A 23,002-nucleotide genomic window follows, 5' to 3' on the forward strand; every position below is an offset into this window, starting at 1 on the left:
GGATGTCATCATACATTTGTCCAAACCCATAGAATGTACTACACCAAAATGAGCCCTAATGTGAACCATGGGCTTTGAGTGAAAATGATGTCGATGTAGGTCATCAATTGTAACAAAAGTATCACTCTGGTGAGGGATGTTGATCGTGGGGAGGGCTATGTATATGTCCAGTCAGGTGTTTTGTGAGAAATATCTGTACTTTCTGCTGAATTTTGCTGTGAATCTAAAACTGCTCTAAAAGCAGTTTACTTTAAAAAGACTTCTAATGAGAGAGAAAAAACAGAAAAGAAAAAATATATTAGTCTATTTTAGTTGACATGTAAACGTTTCTATTCTACTGGAAAACAATGCATAAAAAGTGGTTTTGGCAGCACCAATTCTCGTAGAGAGAGAAACTGGAAAAGCCACACAAACATCTGCCTACATGCGTCAGACAGCTGATGAAGCTACAAAGCTAGTTGCTAAGTTTTCAGAGTGGGGAGAAACAAAGAGAGATGAGCTGAATGTCAGAAGCTCCTTTTTCTGTAGACGTTTGCCAATTCTATGACAGAAAACAGAGTCTGAGAATCTGGTTTTATTATAGTTTGATCAGAAAGCCACAACTAGGGAAAGATAAGTAAGAGTGGCTTTGGGTGATCTTGTGAGCCTAATGTGAAAATTAAAGAATTGAGAAAACTTAGATTTATATTTGATCTCTCCTTTGAGTCATTTGCTGTACTTTGATGCTTCATGACAGAGAAAACTGGAGTTTTATTTAAATACCTCTGAAACACAGGGCAGAATGTGCTGCCTTACTGACAAAGATTCATGAGGGGGCAACTATCACGATGAACACACCAAGATTTCAGTTGAAAATCTTAGAGGGCTACATGTTAAAAACAGAGATCAAGCAGCGATAGACTGACACCTAGCCTGTACTCACCTCTGTCCCTGAAAAAAAATTAGGTGGGACACTTTTTCTACTTTATTTGCCTAAATATTATCCCCTACAGACTCTAAAATTTTGTATACTCAATGTCTGGCATTCAATAAAAAAATTACTTAAATAGATGAGTTCATAATGACCAAAATATATGGGAATAAACAGACACTAAAAATAGATGCAAAGGTAATCAAGATATTACAGTTATTAGACAAGACTTTAGAGTAACTGTGATTGACAGGTTCAAGAAAATAGTAGAAAAGATGTACACAATAGGTCAGATGAAAATAAATAGACTTTCACCAGATAATTAGAATATGTATAAAAGGGTCAAATAGATATTTTATAACTGAAAAATATAGACTCTGAAATTCAGAACTCAATAAATGAATTTAAAATCAGATTAGAAATTGGACTAGTGAACTGGAAGACAGAGGAATAGGTACTATCCAATTAAAGTAAGACAGAAAAAGGATATGCAATAAAGAATAGAATATAAGTAAAATGTGGGGCACACAGTGGAAAGATCTAACATATATGTAGTTGAAGTCCCAGAAAGAAGAAAGAAGGGGTTGAAACAGTACTTGCAAAGATGATGGCTAAGAACATTTCAAAATTGATAAAAAGCTTTAACCTAGAAATTCAAGAAAATTTACAAACTCCAAGCAAAATAACTGGAAAGAAAACCACACCCAAGCTTATCATAATCAAAGCGCTGAAAATAAAGAGAAGATCTTAAACGGAATGTAAACAAAAATGCAAAAACAACACAGTTAAAAAATAAGCAAAGGACTTGCACAGACATTTTTCCAAAGAAGATAAAGGGCAATGAGCAATGAAAAGGTGTTCAACATCACTGATTACTAGGGAAATGCAAATGAAAGCCACAATGAGATATCGTCTCATGCCCATTAGGATGGCTGCTATTAAAAACAACCCACAAAATAATAAGTGTTGGCTAGGATATGGAAAAATTGGTTTGCTTGTGGCTTGTGCACCGTTGGTGGGAATATAAAATTTTGCAACCGCTACAGAAAACAGCATGGCTATTCCTCAGAAAACTACAAAGAAAATTGTCATATGATCCAGGAATTTCATTTCTGGATATATACACAAAATAATTGAAAGCAGAGATCTGAAGAGATATTTGTACACCCATGTTCATAGTAGCATTATTCATAATAGGCAAAATGTGGAAGCATATTTATTTATTTCTAGCACATTGGCATTAAAAGAAATACTAAATAGTGTCCTTCAGATATAAGGAAAATATTCCCAAATGGAAACACAGACATGCAGGAAGAAATGAAAGACAGTGGAAAGGGTAAACATGCAGGTAAATATAGATAGATATTGATTCTACAAAACAATAATAGAAACCTTCTTAATTGAGGGTTAGGATATCTGTAGAAAAACATATCACAATAATAAAGTCTTCTAAGATTCTATCAGTATCAGAGAACTGTTGAAAGTTACTATTTGTATTAAGCAGTCATATGTCAAGGATGAATGTTGACATCTCTAGAGTAACCACTATAATATCACTACAAGTATCTATTTAATACAAAATCCGAAATAATGCAATAAAGGAGAAAAAAGGAACCTGATCAGTGAGTTAAAGAGAAAATAAATAGTGACATGGTAGATATAGCCTAACTATATTAGGAATTATATAAATGTGAAAGGACTAAATACTCCAAGTAAAAGATCAAGATTATCATACTAGATTTTTTAAAGGCTAATATATTATGCTTACAAGAAATCATAAATATAAGAACACAAGAAGGTTAGAAGCAGAAGGATGCAAAAAGAAATACCATGCAAATATTAACTAAAAGAAAGCTGGTGGTATTGTGCTAAAAGCAAAAAGAGTAGATTTTTAAAGCAAGAATCATCATTAAAGGCAAAAAAGTCATATCATAATGATAAAGTTGTAAGTCCATAAGGAATATAAATGTTAATTGTGCTGATATCACTTGGGTGGCTTTTCAAGTAATTTTTACTTTCTTCATCATACTTTCATGTATTGTTTGAAATTTTTACAATGATCATGGATTATTTATATAATATGACATAAAAAATAAAGCTATTTTTATTGTGGACAAAGAAAGAATAAAACAATACAAAGATTTAAGAGTAATCTGTTTTCCCTATTAAAACTTTAGAACGATTTGATGGCTGTTATGCCCTAATGACAACTATAAAAATTAAGCCTATAGTAACAGAGCAAAAAATATTAAAATAGCACTGAGGAGAATCAGGTAGAAAATCTCACACAAAAGTGTTACATAATCTCATTTCCCTTAGTTTTATTTGTTTATTTAAGGATTTGAAGACAGTCACATAATTCTGAGTGTATTTTCTGAAAGAAGAGGATAGTAATACTTTAAAAAGAATGTGGGAATAATCCAAAGAGAGAAAAGCACTGATTCATTTGTTCATTCAATAACTACTTATAAGTAATTATAATTAAGTACTATGTGCCAGGTACTAATTGAAATTATTACTTATGATGCTGCAAAATAATAGTATATATTATTATTATATTATATATATATATATATATATATATATACATATGTTTTTGCCCCCAGTCCTTGACACAGGGCTCCTGAAACCCTTTATAAGTTTCTAAGTGATAAGAGCACTAGGTACATCTCTTGTTCTAATATTTGGTCTTTGACCCTGGTTCCTGACACCCTGATCCTAAGTCCCTTGGAGTTTCCTGGGCGATAAGAGTGTCTTTTATTCTAATAAGGCAACTTTGAGTGGGCTCCTGGATGGCTCCTGGGTTGGGGCTGGTCCCCAGAAAGACCATGATTAGAAGCTTGGAATTTTCAGGCTCATCTCCCATTCTCCAGAAAGGGGAGAGGGGCTGAAAATGGAGTCAATAATTGATCATGCCTACGTGAGGACGCTTCCATAAAATCCCAATAGTGTAGTGTTTGGAGTGCTTCCAGATGGTGAATACATCCACATACTGGGAGGGTGACACACTCCAACTCCATGGGGACAGAAGCTCCTGCTCTCGGGACCTTCCCAGACCTTGCTCTATGTATCTTTTCACCTGGCTGTTCATCTGTATCCTTCATCATACCCTTTAATAAACTGGTAAATGTTAAGTGTTTTCCTGAGTTCTGTAAGCTATTCTATCAAATAATAGAGTCCAAAGGGAAGCCAAAAGTCTTGGGACACTACGATTTGTAGCCTAGTCAGACAGAAGCTGTGGATAACCCGGGGACCTACTGCTTGCAGTTGTCATCTAAAGTGTGTGTGTTGGGGGGCAGTCTTTGGGACTGAGCCCTTAACCTGTGGGATCTGACAATATCTTCAGGTAAAGAGTGTCATAATTGACTTAAATTATGACACCCAGCTGGTATCACAGAAAATTGCTTGTTGTGGGAAAAAAATCTCCATACATTGGTGTCAGAAGTGTTGTGAGTGTGATAGTAGTGTGAGAGGAGAGACACAGGAGGACTGGGTTTTTCCTAACCCAGCAAATAGAGTATTTGTCAGCCTACTGTGGAAAATCATTTATGAGGTTACTAAATGAAATAATAATAGGCCATTTATATTTGATACAATTACCCAGCAATAAAGATTTCCTTAACCAAAGTATATTAAATTAGTTCTTCAAATTATCTGAGTTTTAGGGTGTTTTTAACTGAATTATACTCTGAGATTAAGTAAATCTGAATTAAGAAAATTAAACTACCCGAAGATAAATCTGAAAAACATAATTCTATTATTGTGATTGACATAGGAAGGAGATAAGGTAGAGAATAAAGGCAGTGTATTGAAAAGGATTCATAAATCCATCTGGTTTCCAAAGTTGGATTATCTCCACTACGGCTTCCAATGACTGACTAATTGTGATATCCAAAAGCTTTTTCTCCCTCAGTCATCCTCCTTCTAGGCTTTTCAGCAGCATTTAACACAGTTAACCTTTTTTGGATCTCTCTGCTTCTTTGGTTCTTTTAAAACAAAACAAAAACACTGAAAGCCAGTTTTCCTCTTACTTGTGACTACTGCCCTGTTATTGTTGTCAATTCCTCTTCCTCCAAACAGAATTTTTATGACTAAATATTGATGATCTCAGGAATTATACTACGGTAATGTTCCCTTTTCACTCTGTACGTTTCCTGCCTGGTTAAATTCTGGTGGCTTCAACCATCATCCCTACTCAGATAAAAGCCAATGTAATCTAGTTCTAGAGCTCCAGTTCTGCATTTCCACCAACCCCGTGATATCCCCATTTTACTATGCTAGAGGCACATGAATTTCACATTAAAACTAAAGTTACCATTTCAACATCCTTTACTAAAAGTAAACTGCTCTTCTTTTAATGTTCCAGATCTCAAATAACGGAATAACTATTCATCCAAACCAGGTTCCTGTAGAAACCAGTGAAGAAGATATTTCTTTCAAATCGAAATCCTTCTATCTCTACTTGCCACCATTTAGTTTGGCTCCTAAAATTTCCCACCTGGGTTACCGCAAGCATCAATTTCTTTGTGTCCAGACTCTCTCCCAGCAGTCCACCAGATGTTTTTTTTCCATTGTAAGTTCTTCAATACCTTCAAAGTTATGGTCCTCTTCATTTCTTTCTGAGCTAAATTTGATGCTATTACAAATGTATTTCTAAACATATTTTCATAACGTTCTCTCCTTTAGTACCAAGGTAGCCTAACAGAACTATTTAAAAAAGAATCTGAAGAAAATATATATAACTGAATCACTTTGCTGTACACCTGAATCTAACAGAACACCGTATATCAACTATACTTCAATTTTTAAAAAGTCATTGAATTTTGAAGGTGCTTTCCTTTCTACTGCCTTATAGTGTAAGCTTGTATCACTGTATGACAATCCAAGATGAAAAGTCCAAATTTATAAACCAAATATATTAAGGACTAATAATTTACATTATAATGAGGTTTTTCATCTCTATTGAGTTATTGCTTAGCATTATTCTTTTCAAAACGAGTGGCTCAAATTGTATAAATATTTGATAGAGTTTAAAGGCAAGGTGTTTATCATCCATGACTTGTCATTTATAAAGCCTTAAAAGATTGAAAGGGAAGAAACTTCTGTTGGTTTATATAATTATTTAGGAATGTGTAATGTTAAAACACAATTTTAAACATTTTTTATAATTATAGAAATTTCTACTATAGGATTTTAAACATAAAAATATTTATGGACAATTTCTAAAATATTTTGATTGTGGATACTGTCATTATTACATATATATTTATCTTTGCAAATATATTTTAATCACCATTACCATAGAAAATACCTGTTGAATTAATAACTGTATTAATTTTATATTAAAATATATGTATATTATGTATATATGTGCATATAAAGGAATTTATGTGTATATATGTATAATTTTAACACGTAAAATCAGTTTCTACTTTCAAACTTAGTTCCTTAATGCATACCAATGAAAGAGTTGATGTAAATACTTTCTAAAATCCTTTTAGCTTTAACATTTTCTGATTCTATTACAACCTTCAAGATACATTTGAGGAGAAAGAATCAACTCCATCCACTTTAGTATGGAACAGTGAGATTTTCAAAGATTCTTCTTGCCATTGAAATAATCTTATTTACCCTTTCCACATTCTTTAAGTCCTTTTTGTATTCATTCATCCAAACATTGCATGTTTTTATCATTGAACCTCCTATTTCATTTCTTGCAAATGTCAGTGAGTACTAATAAACGGAAAGCTCCTGCTTTGTGCCTGGATTTTATTTGATATAACCTTGAAATTTTGAAATGTAACCTTCAAAAGTGAATGTAATTTTGCTCTAGCTCTTAAAAGCATAATTATAATATAATTTCTGTTAATGGTTTAGGAGAGGAATTAATACATTTATATAGCAGTTAAATATGTCACAAGGCAAAGGGAGATCTTATTCTTAGATTGTTGAATTAGGGTTCTGAAAATAAGACCTGAGAGAGAATACAACATTTAAATTCATCTTTCTGTCCAAAATAATTTCATTATTATTGACAGAAAATTAATTTCCTGAAATCCATAGTTATCATTTTTCTTCCTAGCTATTTTTGTGATGTAATATACTTAACACAAATAATACTAAGTATAAATTTAAAATTATAAGACTATTTGGTCATTATAGAGGAAAATTCCCAGAATACTACTTAATTCTATATACTTAAGCATAGTAAAATAACATAGTATCTACTTGCTAGTTATTCTGTCTCTGCGGACTTCTAGGTTGTGACCACTTTGACTTGCATTTTTTTCATGTAGCGGGCTCCTTTAAAAAAAAAAAGAAAATGTAAAAAATTTTAATTAACTGCTCTTATAAATTGACAAATGCATCTAAATAAACATAAAAAGCAAGAATGGGTTGTGAAGAGTTTAATCAGATGCTTTTCTAATCGTCAGGTTACACATCCTATTAGCATATTTCCACAAACACTATCACTTTAGGTATTTGAGCTGTGAATATATAAATTCAGTGTGGAACAAAAGGATGATACTGTTGTCTAATATTCCTTCTTAAAGTAACACTTCAATAGCTGCAAGGAAAATTCTTTCAATAGTGATTTTCCTCCTTGCCTGTTTTATACCTAATAACTAAATAAATGTGCAATGTATCTCCTTTGTTTTTAAAAATTATAAAAACAAAATTTCTCATAAAATATTTCATAATTTAGATTCTTACAGGTCAGAGTTGCCTTTTACTCTAGTTATTCTGAATGAATAAAATTTTAAGATCTTACTGTTAAACTTCAAACCCTGATTTGGTAATTCCCAGTAATCATTAAAGCAAAGTGCTTATTATATGTGTATATATTCATAGCTTAATGTGTTCTATATATTATAATTACAATAATTGAGCCTAAAATACTCATATGTATTTGTAATAATCAAGTATTTTAGAAAAGTGACCTCCACGAGATTTATTTTTTGACTTCCGCAAGATTAATGCAGATATACATTTATTTAGTTTTATAGTTTTCACTCTGATACATATACAACCCATGGATGATATGGGAAATTAAGAAAACAATGATAGCTTGAAATTATTTATTTGAATACTTAATGTAAAACCTTTATGCTTATAAAGCCCAAGAATCTCTATAAATATGTGAGTCAGGACTTTATGGAACCTCCATTTATTTGTAGAACAGAGAAGTATCTAGTCCATGCACAGAGTCAGGCAGAGCCTGGTGTATTTCAAAAGTCATAAAGGGAGATTTCTTGTTATTATTTAGTGCAATTTTCTAATCAAAAATTTAAAAAGGGGAGTGAAAGAACCAAGAAAATATTCAAGATAGGCTTAATAAAGTCAATTGTACACAGTAAGATTTAGATATTAAAAAAATCTCTTCTTGAAGTTAGGACTCTACAGGATCTTCTGGAAAAGAGTAACTGTAGTGAAAATATATAAATAGCAGTCAAAATGCTGGAGATTATGTTTATTTAATTAATGTAATTCTTTATTTGTATAAAATACAAAATAAAGTCGTAAATAAAAGTTAGCAAACCATGTGTTTAGGCTGAAGTAATTTTCTGATTACAAATGCATTATTAAAATGAAATAGAAATTAACAAATTTTATAGTTATAATTATTGTTAATAATTGTATCTTTTAACTTTTATATGAAAATTAAAAGTGATTTACACACCACCATTACAGTGTTACATTATGAAATGCTTACAGTCTGCAATATATTATCCTGAATTTTATAGAAACAAAAATATATAGTCTGATTAAATACTATTTATAATAGTCTAGGCCTACAGATTAGAAAACTGGAATCATCTATTTTAACTTCTCTACCTGTAAAATGGCAATCAAAATTAACCTTAAGGGTCCCATAAAGATTTTTTTTTTTAATTATATAAATTCTTAATAGTTAAGCACTCTCCTTAGGAGGAAGGTATTTATTATTATTTTATTATAACAAGTAAAATTATATGCTTAAAATATATTATTCCGGTATCCAAGAAAGTGATATATACTTAAAAATAAATTATTATATTCTTGTTTTCTGTTATCTTGTTTCTACTTGAAGACAAAAACTGCATCTCTACTTTTCAGGCAGATTCACTATTCACTATAATGAGAGAAATATATGTCTGAATTAGAACACTAAATTATTATTACTATATTGTTATACTATATGATACTGTACTGTAGTAAAATATACTATTATAGTAACAATTATATTATTATTATAGTTATAATATTGTACTATAATATATAGTTATGTTATTTTAAGGATAGATGCTTTTGTTCTCTGCAAATCAATGGAACTGGGCCCTGCCACAGCTGGTGTAAATATACACTCTTCAGAGAAGTTTATTAGGATATGAGGAAGATACATACTCTTAAACACAGTATTTTAATTTTGCAAGAGACCTAATATTCTTAGTTACAGGTAACATCACAGTTTTAAGGCCAATGTTGAAGGGGAAGAAAAAGAACCTTTTGGTTATAACAGAGACCAGCATACCAGTCTTGATGGTTTCTTTTTACTAAATAACTTAAAATAATATCTTAAAAAAATAATAAATTTTCTAGTTTTCTTTTTTATTTTTCAGTGCTATCACTGTCCTGGTTGGTCCAGGGTATGCCTGGCTAAGTGCCTGAGCCTCCAGGTTAAAGTCCATTTTAAAAGACTTAATGGGTTTATATATGGAAGCATTGTTTGAAAACTTTTTGAAAGTCTCCTTGCTTTGGGCTAAACTCTTTCTGTGTATTTCTGGCTTCCAGTTTTTAGTCAAAATTTTTGAAATATAACCTCATTCAGTGCCTTAATTGTATTTAAATGATGAGACAAAAAAAAAAAACACAAAACCATTCACTGTGTGCAATAAGTGGATGCTAATTCTCACTAGCTTGTGCTCATTACACAGCCCTTTCCTTCCCGCACTTTCTATATTTTTTGATGTCCTGAGCTGCATTTAACCCCTGTTTGAGCTGCCTCTTTGTCCTGCTACTCAAAAGTAGAAAGTACACATGAAAAGTCCTTAACGTATAAGTTCTTACTTAAAATATGGTCTCCCGTGGACAAGGCCTTTTTCAGTTACACTCCTAACCAGTGTTTATTACTCTTTATTATAGATGCTGCAATACTTAACAAGTGTTGGTATGGCACTTGGGCTATGACTGAAGTAAATAGGCCAGATTTGGATGCCAAGCACTACAACTCCCAGCTTCACATTTCAATTATATTTAAATGAGATTGCCTAATGCAAGGGTTTATATGTTCATTAAAATTAACCTTTCAAATTCAGAGTGCCAGTGGGCACTCTTGATAACACTAAAGTTTTAGACTTAGGTTTCCAACCACTACTGCATAAATGAAAAATTCAGGGGGTTTGAAATGTCAAGGGTGCTTTGAAATAGATATTGAATTGGCTAAGAACTTTAACTCTGTCTCACAGTTCATGTTCTCTTAGTGTTTTCTGATGTGATTACTAATAGCCACTGACTATTTAATGCAATAATGTTCTTGGAGCTAATGAAGAACAGGCACTGCATATCAAAGAAATTTGATAATAGTAACCCAAGCAAGAATTATGGTAGAGAATATGTTGAATTACTAGCTTGAAAGACATTTTAAATCGTCATAATCTGTTAATTATTTGGGGAGGAATTTCAGCACAGCCATCCTTAACAAGTGAGAATCCACTGTACTTTGAAGGTCACCAGTACCTTCAGAAAATTCATGTGCTGTCAAATCTTGCAGGTTTCAACTTATGAGAATTAAGAGTCAGGACATGAGACTATACACTCAACATTAGATTTGTGAGATTTGGGTAAAGTGAAGGATGTCTTGGCAGTAAGTAGCACTTAAGTCACTTGAATTTAAAGGCAGAGTTTGAAGTCCAGATATCAAGCCCTTTCAGAAACTAGAGGGCAGGGACTTCCCTGGCAGTCCAGTGGTTAAGATTCCCTCTCCAATGCAGGGGGTGTGGGTTCGATCATCCCTGGTTGGGGAGCTAAGATCCCACAGGCCTCACGGCCAAAAAACCAAAAGATAAAACAGAAACAATATTGTGACAAATTCAATAAAGACTTTAAGAAAATGGTCTACATCAAAAACAAAAGGCAAACAGAAACTAGAGGACAAAACAAAATTATTAATATAAGACTAAGGTCTGTGTGGGCTCTGGGATAAATTATGAATAAACCCCCTAGATGAGCTTATCGGTGAGAGACAATGATCCAAAGCAGATTTAAATATAATGAGATGTGATATGACAGAAGTGTGCACATTGTACTGTGGAAGCCTGGAGAAGGGACACTCACACAATCTTGGGGTTCATGGAAGGCTTCTGACTCAGTTATCAGTCAGGGCCGAGGATGCCCCAAGCATTTTATACATTTTATTAAATTTTAATTGAACATCAGTCAACAAAACCAAGATTCCTTTAGTTTCTTCCACGTGTATGTTTTACCTTAAGGCCAGTAAAAAAGACAGGAAAAAATGGCAGATTCTCATGAAACACTATAAGGCTTTCATTTTTCCTTTTTCATTTACTCCCCTCTCCAAATTCCTTCAACTCTACAGGGATGGAGACAAGTATAGAACTGCTTGACCTGGATAGTGCTGGCAAGGAAACCCTGCAGCTCTACAAAAGACTCTGTGCTAGATGGCGTCACCCTTCCTGCCTATTTCTGCTTTAAGTCTCCTGTCTTGACCTTTTTTTAGAACATATTCTCTTGACTATTATCTTAAGAAATGAAACTTAAAGTCTTGCTTCATCTATCCACATACATATTTGCATACATCAATAATTTTTCCTCATTTTATCACAAACAATAATCCATACACAATAACAATATTCCTTAAGCATTTTTGAAACAGAAGTGAAGTCATAAACTAAGTTAGACCCCCCATAGAAAGTGCATCTTTCCATAAAACAACTCCCTGTCATAGAGATTATTTCTTTAATCTTTATAATGAATCTGTTAGGTAAGTGTTATTATTCTCCATTCATAAATGAAAAAACTTGACTTCAGAGTTGGTTCATTATTGTAGTTGATAATTCATTCACTTAACAAGTGATGAGCTTCTACTTGCCAGGCTTTATGGTACCAGAGACACATCTTGCCATCAAAGACCTCACAATCTTAGTAGAAACAAAGCTGTACGTTCATCACACCATTTTATTTTCCTGAATAGCAAGAAGGCTGGATTTCTCTGCCCCTTACCTCCCACTACAGCTGGATTGGGGCCACATGATTGAGTTTTGGCCAATGGTGGGTAAAAGTAATAGAAGCCATTTCTTGGCCTGGCCCTGGAAACAATCATCTCATTTTGGTCTTTTGGCCCTCTCTTCCCCTGGGTGGGCTCAGGTGACATAGCTACAAGGCAGCAGTGCCTCTCAATTTGCATTTAACTGTGACATGAGGGAGAAATAAACTTTTATTGTGTTAAACTGCTGATATTTGGGGTTTAATTTGTTACCACAGTATAGTCTATTTTTTCTTTCTTAATTAATACAAAGTTTCAAGGGGGAGACAGACATTAGACAATTGAACACCAAAACCAAAATTGCATGGAAGGGAATAAAGTGAGTACTCTGAACTGGAATAACAAAGGAGATCTTTTTTAGTAAATTGGATCATGGTTCAGAAGTATTCCCTTCCCACTCCCCGTATTTCCAAGGGAAGAGTCTACCACTGATGTTGGGTTAGGCTCTATGACTTGCTTTGGCCAACAGAATAGGGAAGTAACAGTGGACCAGTTGTGAGTCTAGGCCTTAAAAGGCCTTGTATGTTTCTGTTCATACTGTTCCACCTCTGCCATGGGTAAAGGTTATGAAATGAACAGGTTCAGATTAGCCCACTGGTCCTAGGAAGAAACTGAGAGATATATGGTGCAGGCACCCTAAAGGAACAGACTGCTTCCTCACTGGTCTTTCAGACTCTAACTTTAGCTACCTCCAATACTATAATATAGCCTAGAGATAACTTCCTAAAACATTTCATCATATGTGTTTGACCCAGGGGGACACGGGTGAGGAAAAGAAGAACTAACATTTACTGGGTACATATGTTATTCTAGGTATTATCCTAGGTGATTAGAGATGATATTTCTTTCAGACTGGTTTCCCCTGGCAGCAGACTCTGCCTAAGACAACGATTTGAGAATAAATACTTTATTTGGGAAGCAATCTTAGAAAACACCAGTAGAAAAGGAGTGAAACAGGGAAGGGAAGGAAGCCAGTAATGGGTGTGTAATGAAGCAAGTGCCACTCTCGGTCGCTAAGGCTCATCCATGGGGAATATACCTCAGGGTAAGCCATCAGACGGTGAGGAACGTGGGCTATTTATTCTCCAGCTCTCATCTGTGAATGACTGAAGGCTGAACCTGGAGCCATTAACCCCTCTGTACTTCCAGGCTGCAGTGGACACAAGCTGAAAGAAGGGTCTCAATAAAATTTGACAGTGCTTGCACTTAGATGCCATGAGCACATAGTAGAGTGTTAATAGTCAGGAGGACATGGGAGGGCCCCCAACAGCAGAACCTTCTTTTCATTTATTCCTCGTAAATGTCACCATTTTAGAGAGGTTTTTCCCTGATCACTTAATTTAAAGACACATACCCCAGTTTTCTATCACTTGTCCTTTCCTTCTGAGCCCTTATCAGAATTGATCACTATTAATTTGCTTCTTTTCTTGTATATTTTCTATATTTGTCCCTAGACTGTGAACATAATGAGGTCAAAAACTGAGTTTATTTTGTTCAACAGCACCTAGTACAAAGTATAAACCCAGTATTTGTTGAATCAAGTATTGAATGACAGCCCTATAAGCTAGGTAGTGTAATCTTCATTACTGGATGGGAATACTAAGGCCATATTAGTGGTGACAGAATTCCAATCCAGGAAGGTCTGACATAAAATCCCATACTTTTACCACACTGTGATAATGATACCATGCTGTTTTCCTATTTCCTGTCTCAGAAAACTCAATTATTTCCTATTTCTTACATCATTAAATCTAAATTCCTCTGCCTGACTTTCAGTTCCTTCTATAATCTGGCTAGTTAGACCAGTCACGCTGCATCTTAAAAAAAATTAGTGCACAAATACACTATGGGATGAATGAAATGTTGTTTAAAACCATATGAGAAAATGACTTGCAGGTTGCTTTTTATCAAAAATTAGTGTAATATGAAAAAACAGTGTGATCCGCCTTCTAAAAAGTCCAATGGAAAGGCTAAATGAGTGTAAATGTAATTTCTAGAGCAGTCAGAGGGGTGGGTGTTAATGATGGTGCATGTAAGACTCGGTTTCTGAGGACAAAATGACTGGAATTCAGAAAAACTGACAACAGGACAGCAAAATTCCTTTTATCCATGCATGATAAGTGATTTTGCTTTAGGCTTTGGGCCTGAACAAAAAACACTCTACCACACAAGCAAAATGGAACCAGGAAAAATGAAGAAGGAAACAAGAGAGGAAGAAAACAATGTGTTTCTACTTATATTTGCTAACGATGTGTAGATGCTTTCATTTACATTATTTCATTTAAGCCTTAGGACCAGGTCATTAGCATGACTGTAGGGCCTGGCAAAAGCATGAAATAATTTAGCATTCAGTCACACAGTTACAAAATTACTGAAAATAAGAGAGTTACAGCTTGAGTACCAGGGTGAAAATTCACATAAGGAACACTAGGTAATAATATGACCTTTTTTTTTTTTTCCATTTTTTTGGGAGGAAAGATATGGTAGAATGTATTGATTGATTAAAACTATTTGAAGCATTTCTCTATACTACTGCTCCTCTTTATGGGTGCTTCTTCCATGGGAGGATAGTACTCCCTGCCCCAATGATATTAGCCTAGGCCAAGTGACTTGCTTAGGTTAATGGAATACCAGCCAAGGGGAAGATTTAAGCCAGACTGTGTTCTCTGTCCTTTGTGGCAAATCTTAGCCATGGGCTCCATTTTCTTTCTAGACTTTGGAACAAAGAGATGATGGAGCAGAGTCCCAGCCAATATGCAGCCAACATGTAATGGTAATGAAAAATAAACCTTTATTCTTGTAAACACTAAGGTTTAAGGTTGTTTATTATTACAATGGTAAAAGCTGTGTATGAACAAGTAGGTAAAAGTGTCTTTCTAATTCTGGGAAAGTTTACAAATCAAAAATTGAGATCTTGAAGAGAACCACTTTCCACTCATAACTTTAAAAGTTTAACACAAGAAAAATTTATAAATGTTGTTTATAATATTTAAAAAACTTTGACATGTTAGGGCATATGGGCACATGATTCCAAATGAAATGAGAAATACATTATTTACTGAGTTGTGACATTGAGTTCAAATATGCAGGAGAATTTTATTTAGTTGGTTTTAATAGTATTGTAATGCTTACAAAAACTTGAAATTTACTATGTTTATACATTAATTGATTAGATTTGTAAGAGTGGTTTAAGTCTCTGGGAAGGTTTTACTTGTTACCTCAGTGTTTGAAATAATAAAGAAGAGAAAATTTATTAGATTTATGAAGAAAAAAATATTTAACAATTTTAAGTAAAAGTTTTAAAGCGATTGTTAAAACTTACCTGATTTATAAATAGAATATTTGTATGTTCAGTCTCAAAAAAATACTGAAAAACTAGGTTTAAGTTAAAAACTTTAACTTTTATAAAATGAAAATTAAAAATTGCAAATAAATAATAATTTATTAATTAAATAATCTTTACTGTGCACAAAAGTCATCCTATAACATTAAAAACTCACAGCAACAAAAGTCACCATGAAGTAGTAAAGTATTTTCCATTTTATAAATAAGGAAATGAAGACTCAGAGAAATTAAAGTTGACCCAAACCAAAATTATGGTAATTCTATAATTTTTTAATTCTACAATTTGTAAAATGGCTTTCAAATGCATCATAAAATGTACTTTATTCTCTTTTTTGCATTTAAAATGTAAATGCATGTTCATTTATAAAAGCTTTCTAAATCATCACATATAAATAAAGTCTTAGATATTATAGATACTTGTATATTGAAAAAAATTATTCTCTGGTTGATTTTTCTTTTGAAATTTTTTTTGCTTCCTCAACTGGATGGATTATTCCTGAAGAAGAGAAGAGATTTATTCTACCCCAAGTGACCAATAAAAAAAAAAATGTGCACATAGCAAGTTCTTGGTAAGTGCTCACTGAACTAATAAATAAAATGCACACAAAAAAAGCATTTTATTTATTATCCTTTTGTTTCTTTTCTTTATCTCCTTCATAAAAGAATCTGAGGAGGCTTATAATAAAAGATAGATACAAACTAGTTTTAAGTAAAATAAAAAAAATAGAACCATAAAAAGGAAAAGAAAGAAAAGATCTTATTATAAGACTAACATTTACTGTGACTTAGCATGGAATGTATTTGTTTGCTTCCCTGGAAGACAGGCAACAGGGCAAAAGTAGAGGCTATACATGTTCTTAATCTGTTTCAAGGAAGCACATTAATTCTGATGCAGAATTCTTAAGGGTGTTTAATTTGTTGATTCACATAACATACAACCTAAAATACCTGTAAATAATAATATTGACCAAATCCTTAGCTTTTTCAAGTTTAGAAAAGAAACAAAAGACCTTTCAATAACGTAAAGAATAGTGATTAAGTCAAATGCATGAAATATCTGTCCATCTATCTATATATCCTTTTATGTTAATAGCCTTTACTATGAAGTATTTTTATGTTAGTTAAAGGGCAAGCCTCAAAATTAAGCTAATATTCATTAACTCACACATTATATACATGATATATATGTGTACATACACACACAAACGTATCTGTGCAATTTTGGGAATTTGAAGCAACAATTTATATAGTCTGTTGGATTCCTATAGATCAGAGATTTAAATTTATTCTTGGAATAGATATGTAGATATGTAACTAGTGGTATATCTTAAAGGATTTTAAAGTTACGCCACCCTTGGATAAACTAGAGTCAGCGCAATTTAAGATTAAAATATAACCTCCTTCTAAATTCGCTTAGTCCTACCTAAAAATTTATCGAAAACATTTAGAATTGACATTGAAATAGAAAAATTGAGCACCAACTTTATGAAACAAAGTGAAGTAAGATTTGTTTTTGTCTTAAAGCATTAAACTATTAGAGAAAGCAAATAATCTATTTTTTAACCACTTATAATCTTCATAAATAATGACAGAGAGACTCATTTCCGTGAGATTTTTCAAGATAAAGTAAATCAGGACAAGGTAAAAGTGAAATGTGGTTTGTAAATTGGAGGTAAGATTCCTCTAAAACTTTTGGTGTTTTCAGACTCTTTTAGGTTATCACATTAAGTAATTGAAAAAGCATTGAAAAGCATTAAGTAATTGAAGGCTGGAGTCTATGCAGATGCATCAATGAGCTCATGAACAGGCCGCCTCATGAACTTTCTTAATGATGGTGTGGAAAATACATGGCACCAGAAATATAAGTTATGTTTATGTAATAAACATTGCAGTTGATCCTTGGAGAGGAAAACTTGTCTGGATAATGGCTAGTTGTAAAACTGCTCACCCTTTGCTGACTGTCATCAAAAAATCATTTCTGATTTTTTTTAAACACAAAAAGTCATTATGGCTATTAAGTACATATTATAGTATGCCTAGAATGCTGTCTACATTTCATATATCATCAGAAATATTCATCTCATTAATATGCTTTCTAAGTGCTATAATTATCTATTCAATCAAAACTCATTTTTGCATCCTTTATATTTTTTAAGTTCACCTCTCAATCACACTCAGCCTTGACTGTACCTTCGGTATTCATTGAGGCTCTTAAAAGTTAGCAAATACAGCCTTTGAGTCCAGAATTAAAGAGTGAGCCTTTAATAGTCTCTTTTCCCTTATTTCCCCTTCCCAATTAATTTTATAACAAGTTTAGTTAAGCGTTTGGCCTAAAGGGGAAAAAAATCTGAAAAACAAAAAAGCCTCGGAAAAAGCTTAGAAATCATTTTGTGGTTGATGATGCAGGAACGATGGCACCACAATGGATTATTCCTGGTAATACTAGCCAAAGTATTATTAATAACAGGATGCCAGCAAAAATGCTTATCACAAAAGCTGTCATGTTTACTGTCATCTGTAGTGCTTGACTTTAAAAGACAGCAATAAGAACTGATGGACTTTATGATGTACTCTGTCTTGCCTGACAGTAAACTGATAGGCATGTGACACATCAAATGCTACAAGTGAAAATATATTCTTGATTAAACATGGTGTGTGAAGACCTGTGAGCAGAGAGGTAACGTTATTCACTCTTCATGCATGCAACCAAATGGCACAAAAAGTCATATATAGTTTGCTTTTAAAATTAAAGAGGAAGTATTTAGCTTTGGTCTTGATGACAGGAGATTCAAATTCACACAAAATAAAACAAAACAATGCCTGGTTTTCAAATATTTTTTATAAAAAATGTAAATTAATTAAAAACAGAATGTAGAAAGTATTGATGCAAAGACTTTCTTGCCTTTATACCATATGGACACACCATCAATTCAAACAAACATGTAAAATGCAATCTTTTCTTTGGCCTATACAACACTGGAGATACCATTTAAAAATCTTTGAGTACAAATATCCTTTGTGCAGTAGTGTGAAAATAAATTAAGCCAACTCTTTCTAAAATTGCGTGCTCCAATTAAATAGTTAAGTTTTCTTTAAACTTATAAAACCAGAGAATCTTCCAAGGGGGCTAGAATACATTCATTGCTTTCAGGACTTTTATTTCATAGGAACACTTACTTATTCTGTATATAGAACAGTCTCACATGGATCAGAGTTTTAGTTGTGTTGGGGCCCAGGGCAGGCCACCCCCAAATATGCCTCAATGACATATTGATTATTTTGAATTAAAGTTACTTAAGAAATGGCCAATACAAGAGGGACACTTTGAGCCTCCACTGTCTCCCTGAAAGCAGTAAAAAAAACTTTCCATGTGAAAAGTCCGCCTCTAGTAGTAGAAGGACCCCCTTATCTCCAGAGATAAGAAATTAGGGGCAAAGAAGCCTATATAAACAAACCTTGTTACTTAATTTTTTTTTTGACTTAAAGAACAAACATTTATTTTCTCACAGTTCTGGAGGCTGGACTTCCAAGATGAAGGTTCCGGCAGGGTTCTATTTCTGCTGAGGGTCCTCTTCCTGGCTTGCAGACGGCTGCCTTCCCACCTAACTTAGTTACCTCCATAAAGGCCTCATCTCCAAATACAGTCCCACTGGGAGGTTAAAACTTCAACACATGAATTTTGGGGGATGCAATAAGTTCATCATGGCACTCAGCAAATGCTTGTTGAATGAACAAGAGGGCGAAGTAATAGAGAGTCAGGTGATCGCCATTCAGAAGACCCTCACCAGCCCGGACGGTGCTGGGAGGTTCTGGCAGAGAGTGTTACTTTAATTTACTATCCAAGCTCAAACTCTCTTTAGATTCTTCACAAATTGAGTCCCCAGAACCTAAGTTTCCTTGTCCTGTCAACTTCTCTCAAATATATTGTTTCTTTATTTAAAAAGTATAAAAGCTGCCTGCTTTGGCCACTTCTTAGATCCTATTTCTATGAGACTTCCGTGCATATGAATTAAAATTTGTTTCTTTTTCTCCTGTTAATCTGTCTTGTGTCGATTTTATTATTAGTGTAGCTAAAAGAACTCAAAAGGGGTCAAGGGGAAAATGTCTCCCTCCCCGACAGTTGATATTGCGTCCAGCTGTAAATTCCAAGGAATGTGAATTCATAAATATACCACTACCTTTACTACGTTATCAATGTAATGACTTTTTGTTTCATTTAATATGCGCAATTAAACTATAAAACTTGAAGTGTATATATTTTTTCATGAAGATGTATTCTGCTATTCATTAATTATTTCCTTCATTGAGCAAGTATTTACCAAGCATCTCCACGTGCCTGGCATTGGGCTCAGCATAGGTAATGCAGGTAGAACAGAGGTCCAGTCCCTGTCTCCACAGGGCTGACTCTAGTGAAGCAAAATTCCAAACATGACATTCTACTAATAGTGTTACTGTTTTGGGGGATATTTTATGCTAACTTTATTCAAATAAGCCTGAAACATTTGAAATGCATTGATTTTCTAACTAATATGTTGTTGGTCTTTAATATACTTAGTTTCTTTATATGTAACATATTATTTGACAATTTAGAGAGAAAGTTTCTTGAGGCTTGGTCTGTATCATCCATCATTTTAAAGCCACAAGTATAGTTTTATCTAGCACAACTAAAAAAATAACTTGATCTTAAAACAAATCACCGTGGTTTTGCAGCTAGAGCTGCAGCAGGTCAAAGTCAAGATTGCAAGAGGTTAACAAGAGAAAGGTACTCACAGTGGGGCACAGAAGGGTCATAGGCTCCAAACTAAGGTGGACATCTCCAGGGAAGTTGTCAGGCCAACAAGGATTCCTTCTTTCTGGGAATGGCCTTAATATAAAACACAATATTACCCTGGACTTGGGCATAGAGAAGTGACTCAAACTGGGCTGATCAAATTCTCTCTTTGCTGAGAAATAAAACTTGAAATGCAGAGGTAGTGATTTTGAATCTTTGGAACTGAATCACATTAATTATTTTTTTATGTTTTTTTCTCTTTGAGAGAGAACAGCCATGAACTTTTATTGCTGAGTTCCCTAGAATTTTCTAGGTTCCTGTCCCTTTTTTCCTCTTTTGCTCCTCTCTTCCCCCTTGGCTTGAATGAGGAAGTTGAATGTGTCTCCCAGCTCCTAGATAATTTTTTTCAGGAGCTAGCATTGCTATTCTATGAAGTAATGGAACCAGCCTCACCAGAGGTGGAAATAGCTCGTGGCCTCATGGTTATTCTGGCTTCCCATCCAGTACTGTAAGGATGGACAGGAAGGTGCCAGGTTAATTTGGTTTTTTTTGCTAGGACAGCAGAAGAACTAGATGGACTCACAATTATAATGGGTTGTTCAAACATAGACTTCAGTAGAGGCAGCAAGATACTACAGAGGTGATATTCCAAAGCCAGACTGATGTATGTGGAATTTACGAAGTAATAATAACAGCAAGTAATTATATAGAGCCAGAAATTGTTCTAAAAGCTTTACATATATTAGCTAATTTAATCTTCCCTATTGTTTTCAATGAATAAGCTGAGGCACAGAGAGATTAAGTAACTTGCCTACATCACACAGCTGGTAGGTAGTAAAGTTGTCACTCAGGTGCCAGTGGCTTGGCTCCAGGATCTGTGCTCTGAACTACTTCTAGCTGGTCTATGCTAGCTAAGTTCAGGTTCTACTGTTTTGGACCCCCACCCCAGCCAGATCAATGATTTAAAAGGGATCAGATTATTGAAAGAGAAGGAGACTTTGTGAAGGAATTTCACTGGAGTAGCTATTTCCATGGTATGAGTACCCTTTCCACCTAGGGGTAAGGAAGCTCTCTTGGCTGGTCTTTCATTCTGCAACAGGAGTTCTAGACATTGATGTGCAGTCATCATGGCAGACAAGAGCTATAAGGACTTCTGCCAGAGTCGGTTCCTGGTTGTGAGTGCCACAGGAGTGCTGGAGGTAGGGTCAGACATGTTGCCTGCTTCTCAGGATTCCACAAGGAGGCATTTTCCCTACCCTTCCTGGGCTCTTGCCCCATTTTCTCTTTTCCAGGGATGCTGAAGGAGTTATGCAATTGGTGAGTTCTGAAGAAGAACTGAGAGTAGATGCTGCACTCAGAACCCCTCCCCTCCCTCCTCTGGATCCTGCCTGGGACATCTGGTTTTACCCTGCAAGTTTCTAGCTGTACAGCACTAGGCCCCGTGGAATGAAGCTACATGAGCTAATTCTTGGGAAGATCACGGTAGTCAGGCACTTGAGCTACATCCTCAAGTGTCAGTGTTATCAGTAATAAAAACAAATAGGCAAAAAGCAAACTTTGGTGAGGTAAGTAGCACCTGGAGAAGTTTTTGATGGGGCCAGGACATGGAGCTATGGGCTTTCAGTTTTAGCAAGTAGGCCATGCAAGATTTGATTGGGGGTTTATTACAGTTCACAGCAGTTTTATTCCTAGGCAAGCGGTTGTTTTTGCACAGACAGGGCTGTTTTATCAACACTGTATTGGCCTTGCTGATCTTAGTGCGCATTGGCCACAGTGTTTAAGCTGCTGTAGTTTGACCTTGAGCTTTGGGCTTGATACTCACATAAGCCCTGTCCATGGCCTTATAAATTAGAGAACTCTCATTGTGGATGTACCCACAGAAGAGTAGTGAATTTGATCAATAAACAAATGAAAAGTAACAGGGAGCCCTTTTAATGAAGAGAATCTGCCCTCTTCTAGGTGGAATTGAAAAAGATAACAAACATGTCACTGAAACGATTGCATACATAAAGGTCACAAAAAGAAATAATAAAGTCTGTTTGGAGCACTTGGTCTTTAAGAATTGAGTTTGTTAAGGTATCAAGGAGGAATTGAAATGGTATGAAAAGAAGAATGCTTCAGTTTTACTATTAGAACAGAAGCAGCAGCAGAATAGAAACAAAATAAAGGAAAACTGGCTAACTTTATTGGAGGAAAAGAGAACTTTCCTTAGGAGAAATATTGAGATTTTATAGGATATATTAGACAGATATGAAATAGAAAATGGGAACTTCCACGCCAAGAGAAACAAATATTAAAAGGAAATGGATAGACTCAGCTCTGATGAATCTTAAAGAAGAAAGTCGAAAAGCGAGAGATGTTTCAGCTGTACCAAGTCAAACAATTATGACAGGAGCCTAAAGAAATCTAACCAAAACAGAGAGACAGAATTTTAGAGAGTGATCTGGAATGAATCCCCAAGAGATGGCAGGGTCTGGGAAACTACTGAGGATGTGGCCTTTCAAAGCTGTAGATAAAGAGTCCAGAGTGACAGCAGTTGGGAACCACAACTTGAAGGATAGGGACATGATACCAAAGCATCACAAAACCTGGACAAATTTAAGGATAGGAAAAAATATATTTAAAGCATTATTAGGGGAGTTTCAAAGGATAAAATCATTATAGATGAGGGTACAGGTATTGCCTTGCCCTAAGGAAACCCTCCAGAAATTTA

General features: G+C 34.3%; 1 protein-coding gene across 6 annotated transcripts in view; it reads right to left on the minus strand.

The window, feature by feature from the left end:
* LRRC7 (leucine rich repeat containing 7) overlaps nt 1-23,002 on the minus strand; it is a 499,978-nt gene that overhangs the window by 352,331 nt on the left and 124,645 nt on the right. For 2 of the 6 annotated variants that reach the window (XM_029228809.1, XM_029228812.1), the window contains exon 3: nt 7,139-7,213. The exons of the other annotated variants lie outside the window; for them this stretch is intronic. In XM_029228809.1, coding sequence (XP_029084642.1) covers nt 7,139 — 1 coding nt within the window. In that variant the 5' untranslated portion in view covers nt 7,140-7,213. The remainder of the gene's footprint in view (nt 1-7,138; nt 7,214-23,002) is intronic. 6 annotated transcript variants of the gene reach the window in all.

This window comes from Monodon monoceros, unplaced genomic scaffold, assembly GCF_005190385.1.
Source record: "Monodon monoceros isolate NGI ecotype Baffin Bay Population unplaced genomic scaffold, NGI_Narwhal_1 Super_Scaffold_18, whole genome shotgun sequence".
In the NCBI taxonomy this organism is placed as follows: Eukaryota; Metazoa; Chordata; class Mammalia; order Artiodactyla; family Monodontidae; genus Monodon; species Monodon monoceros.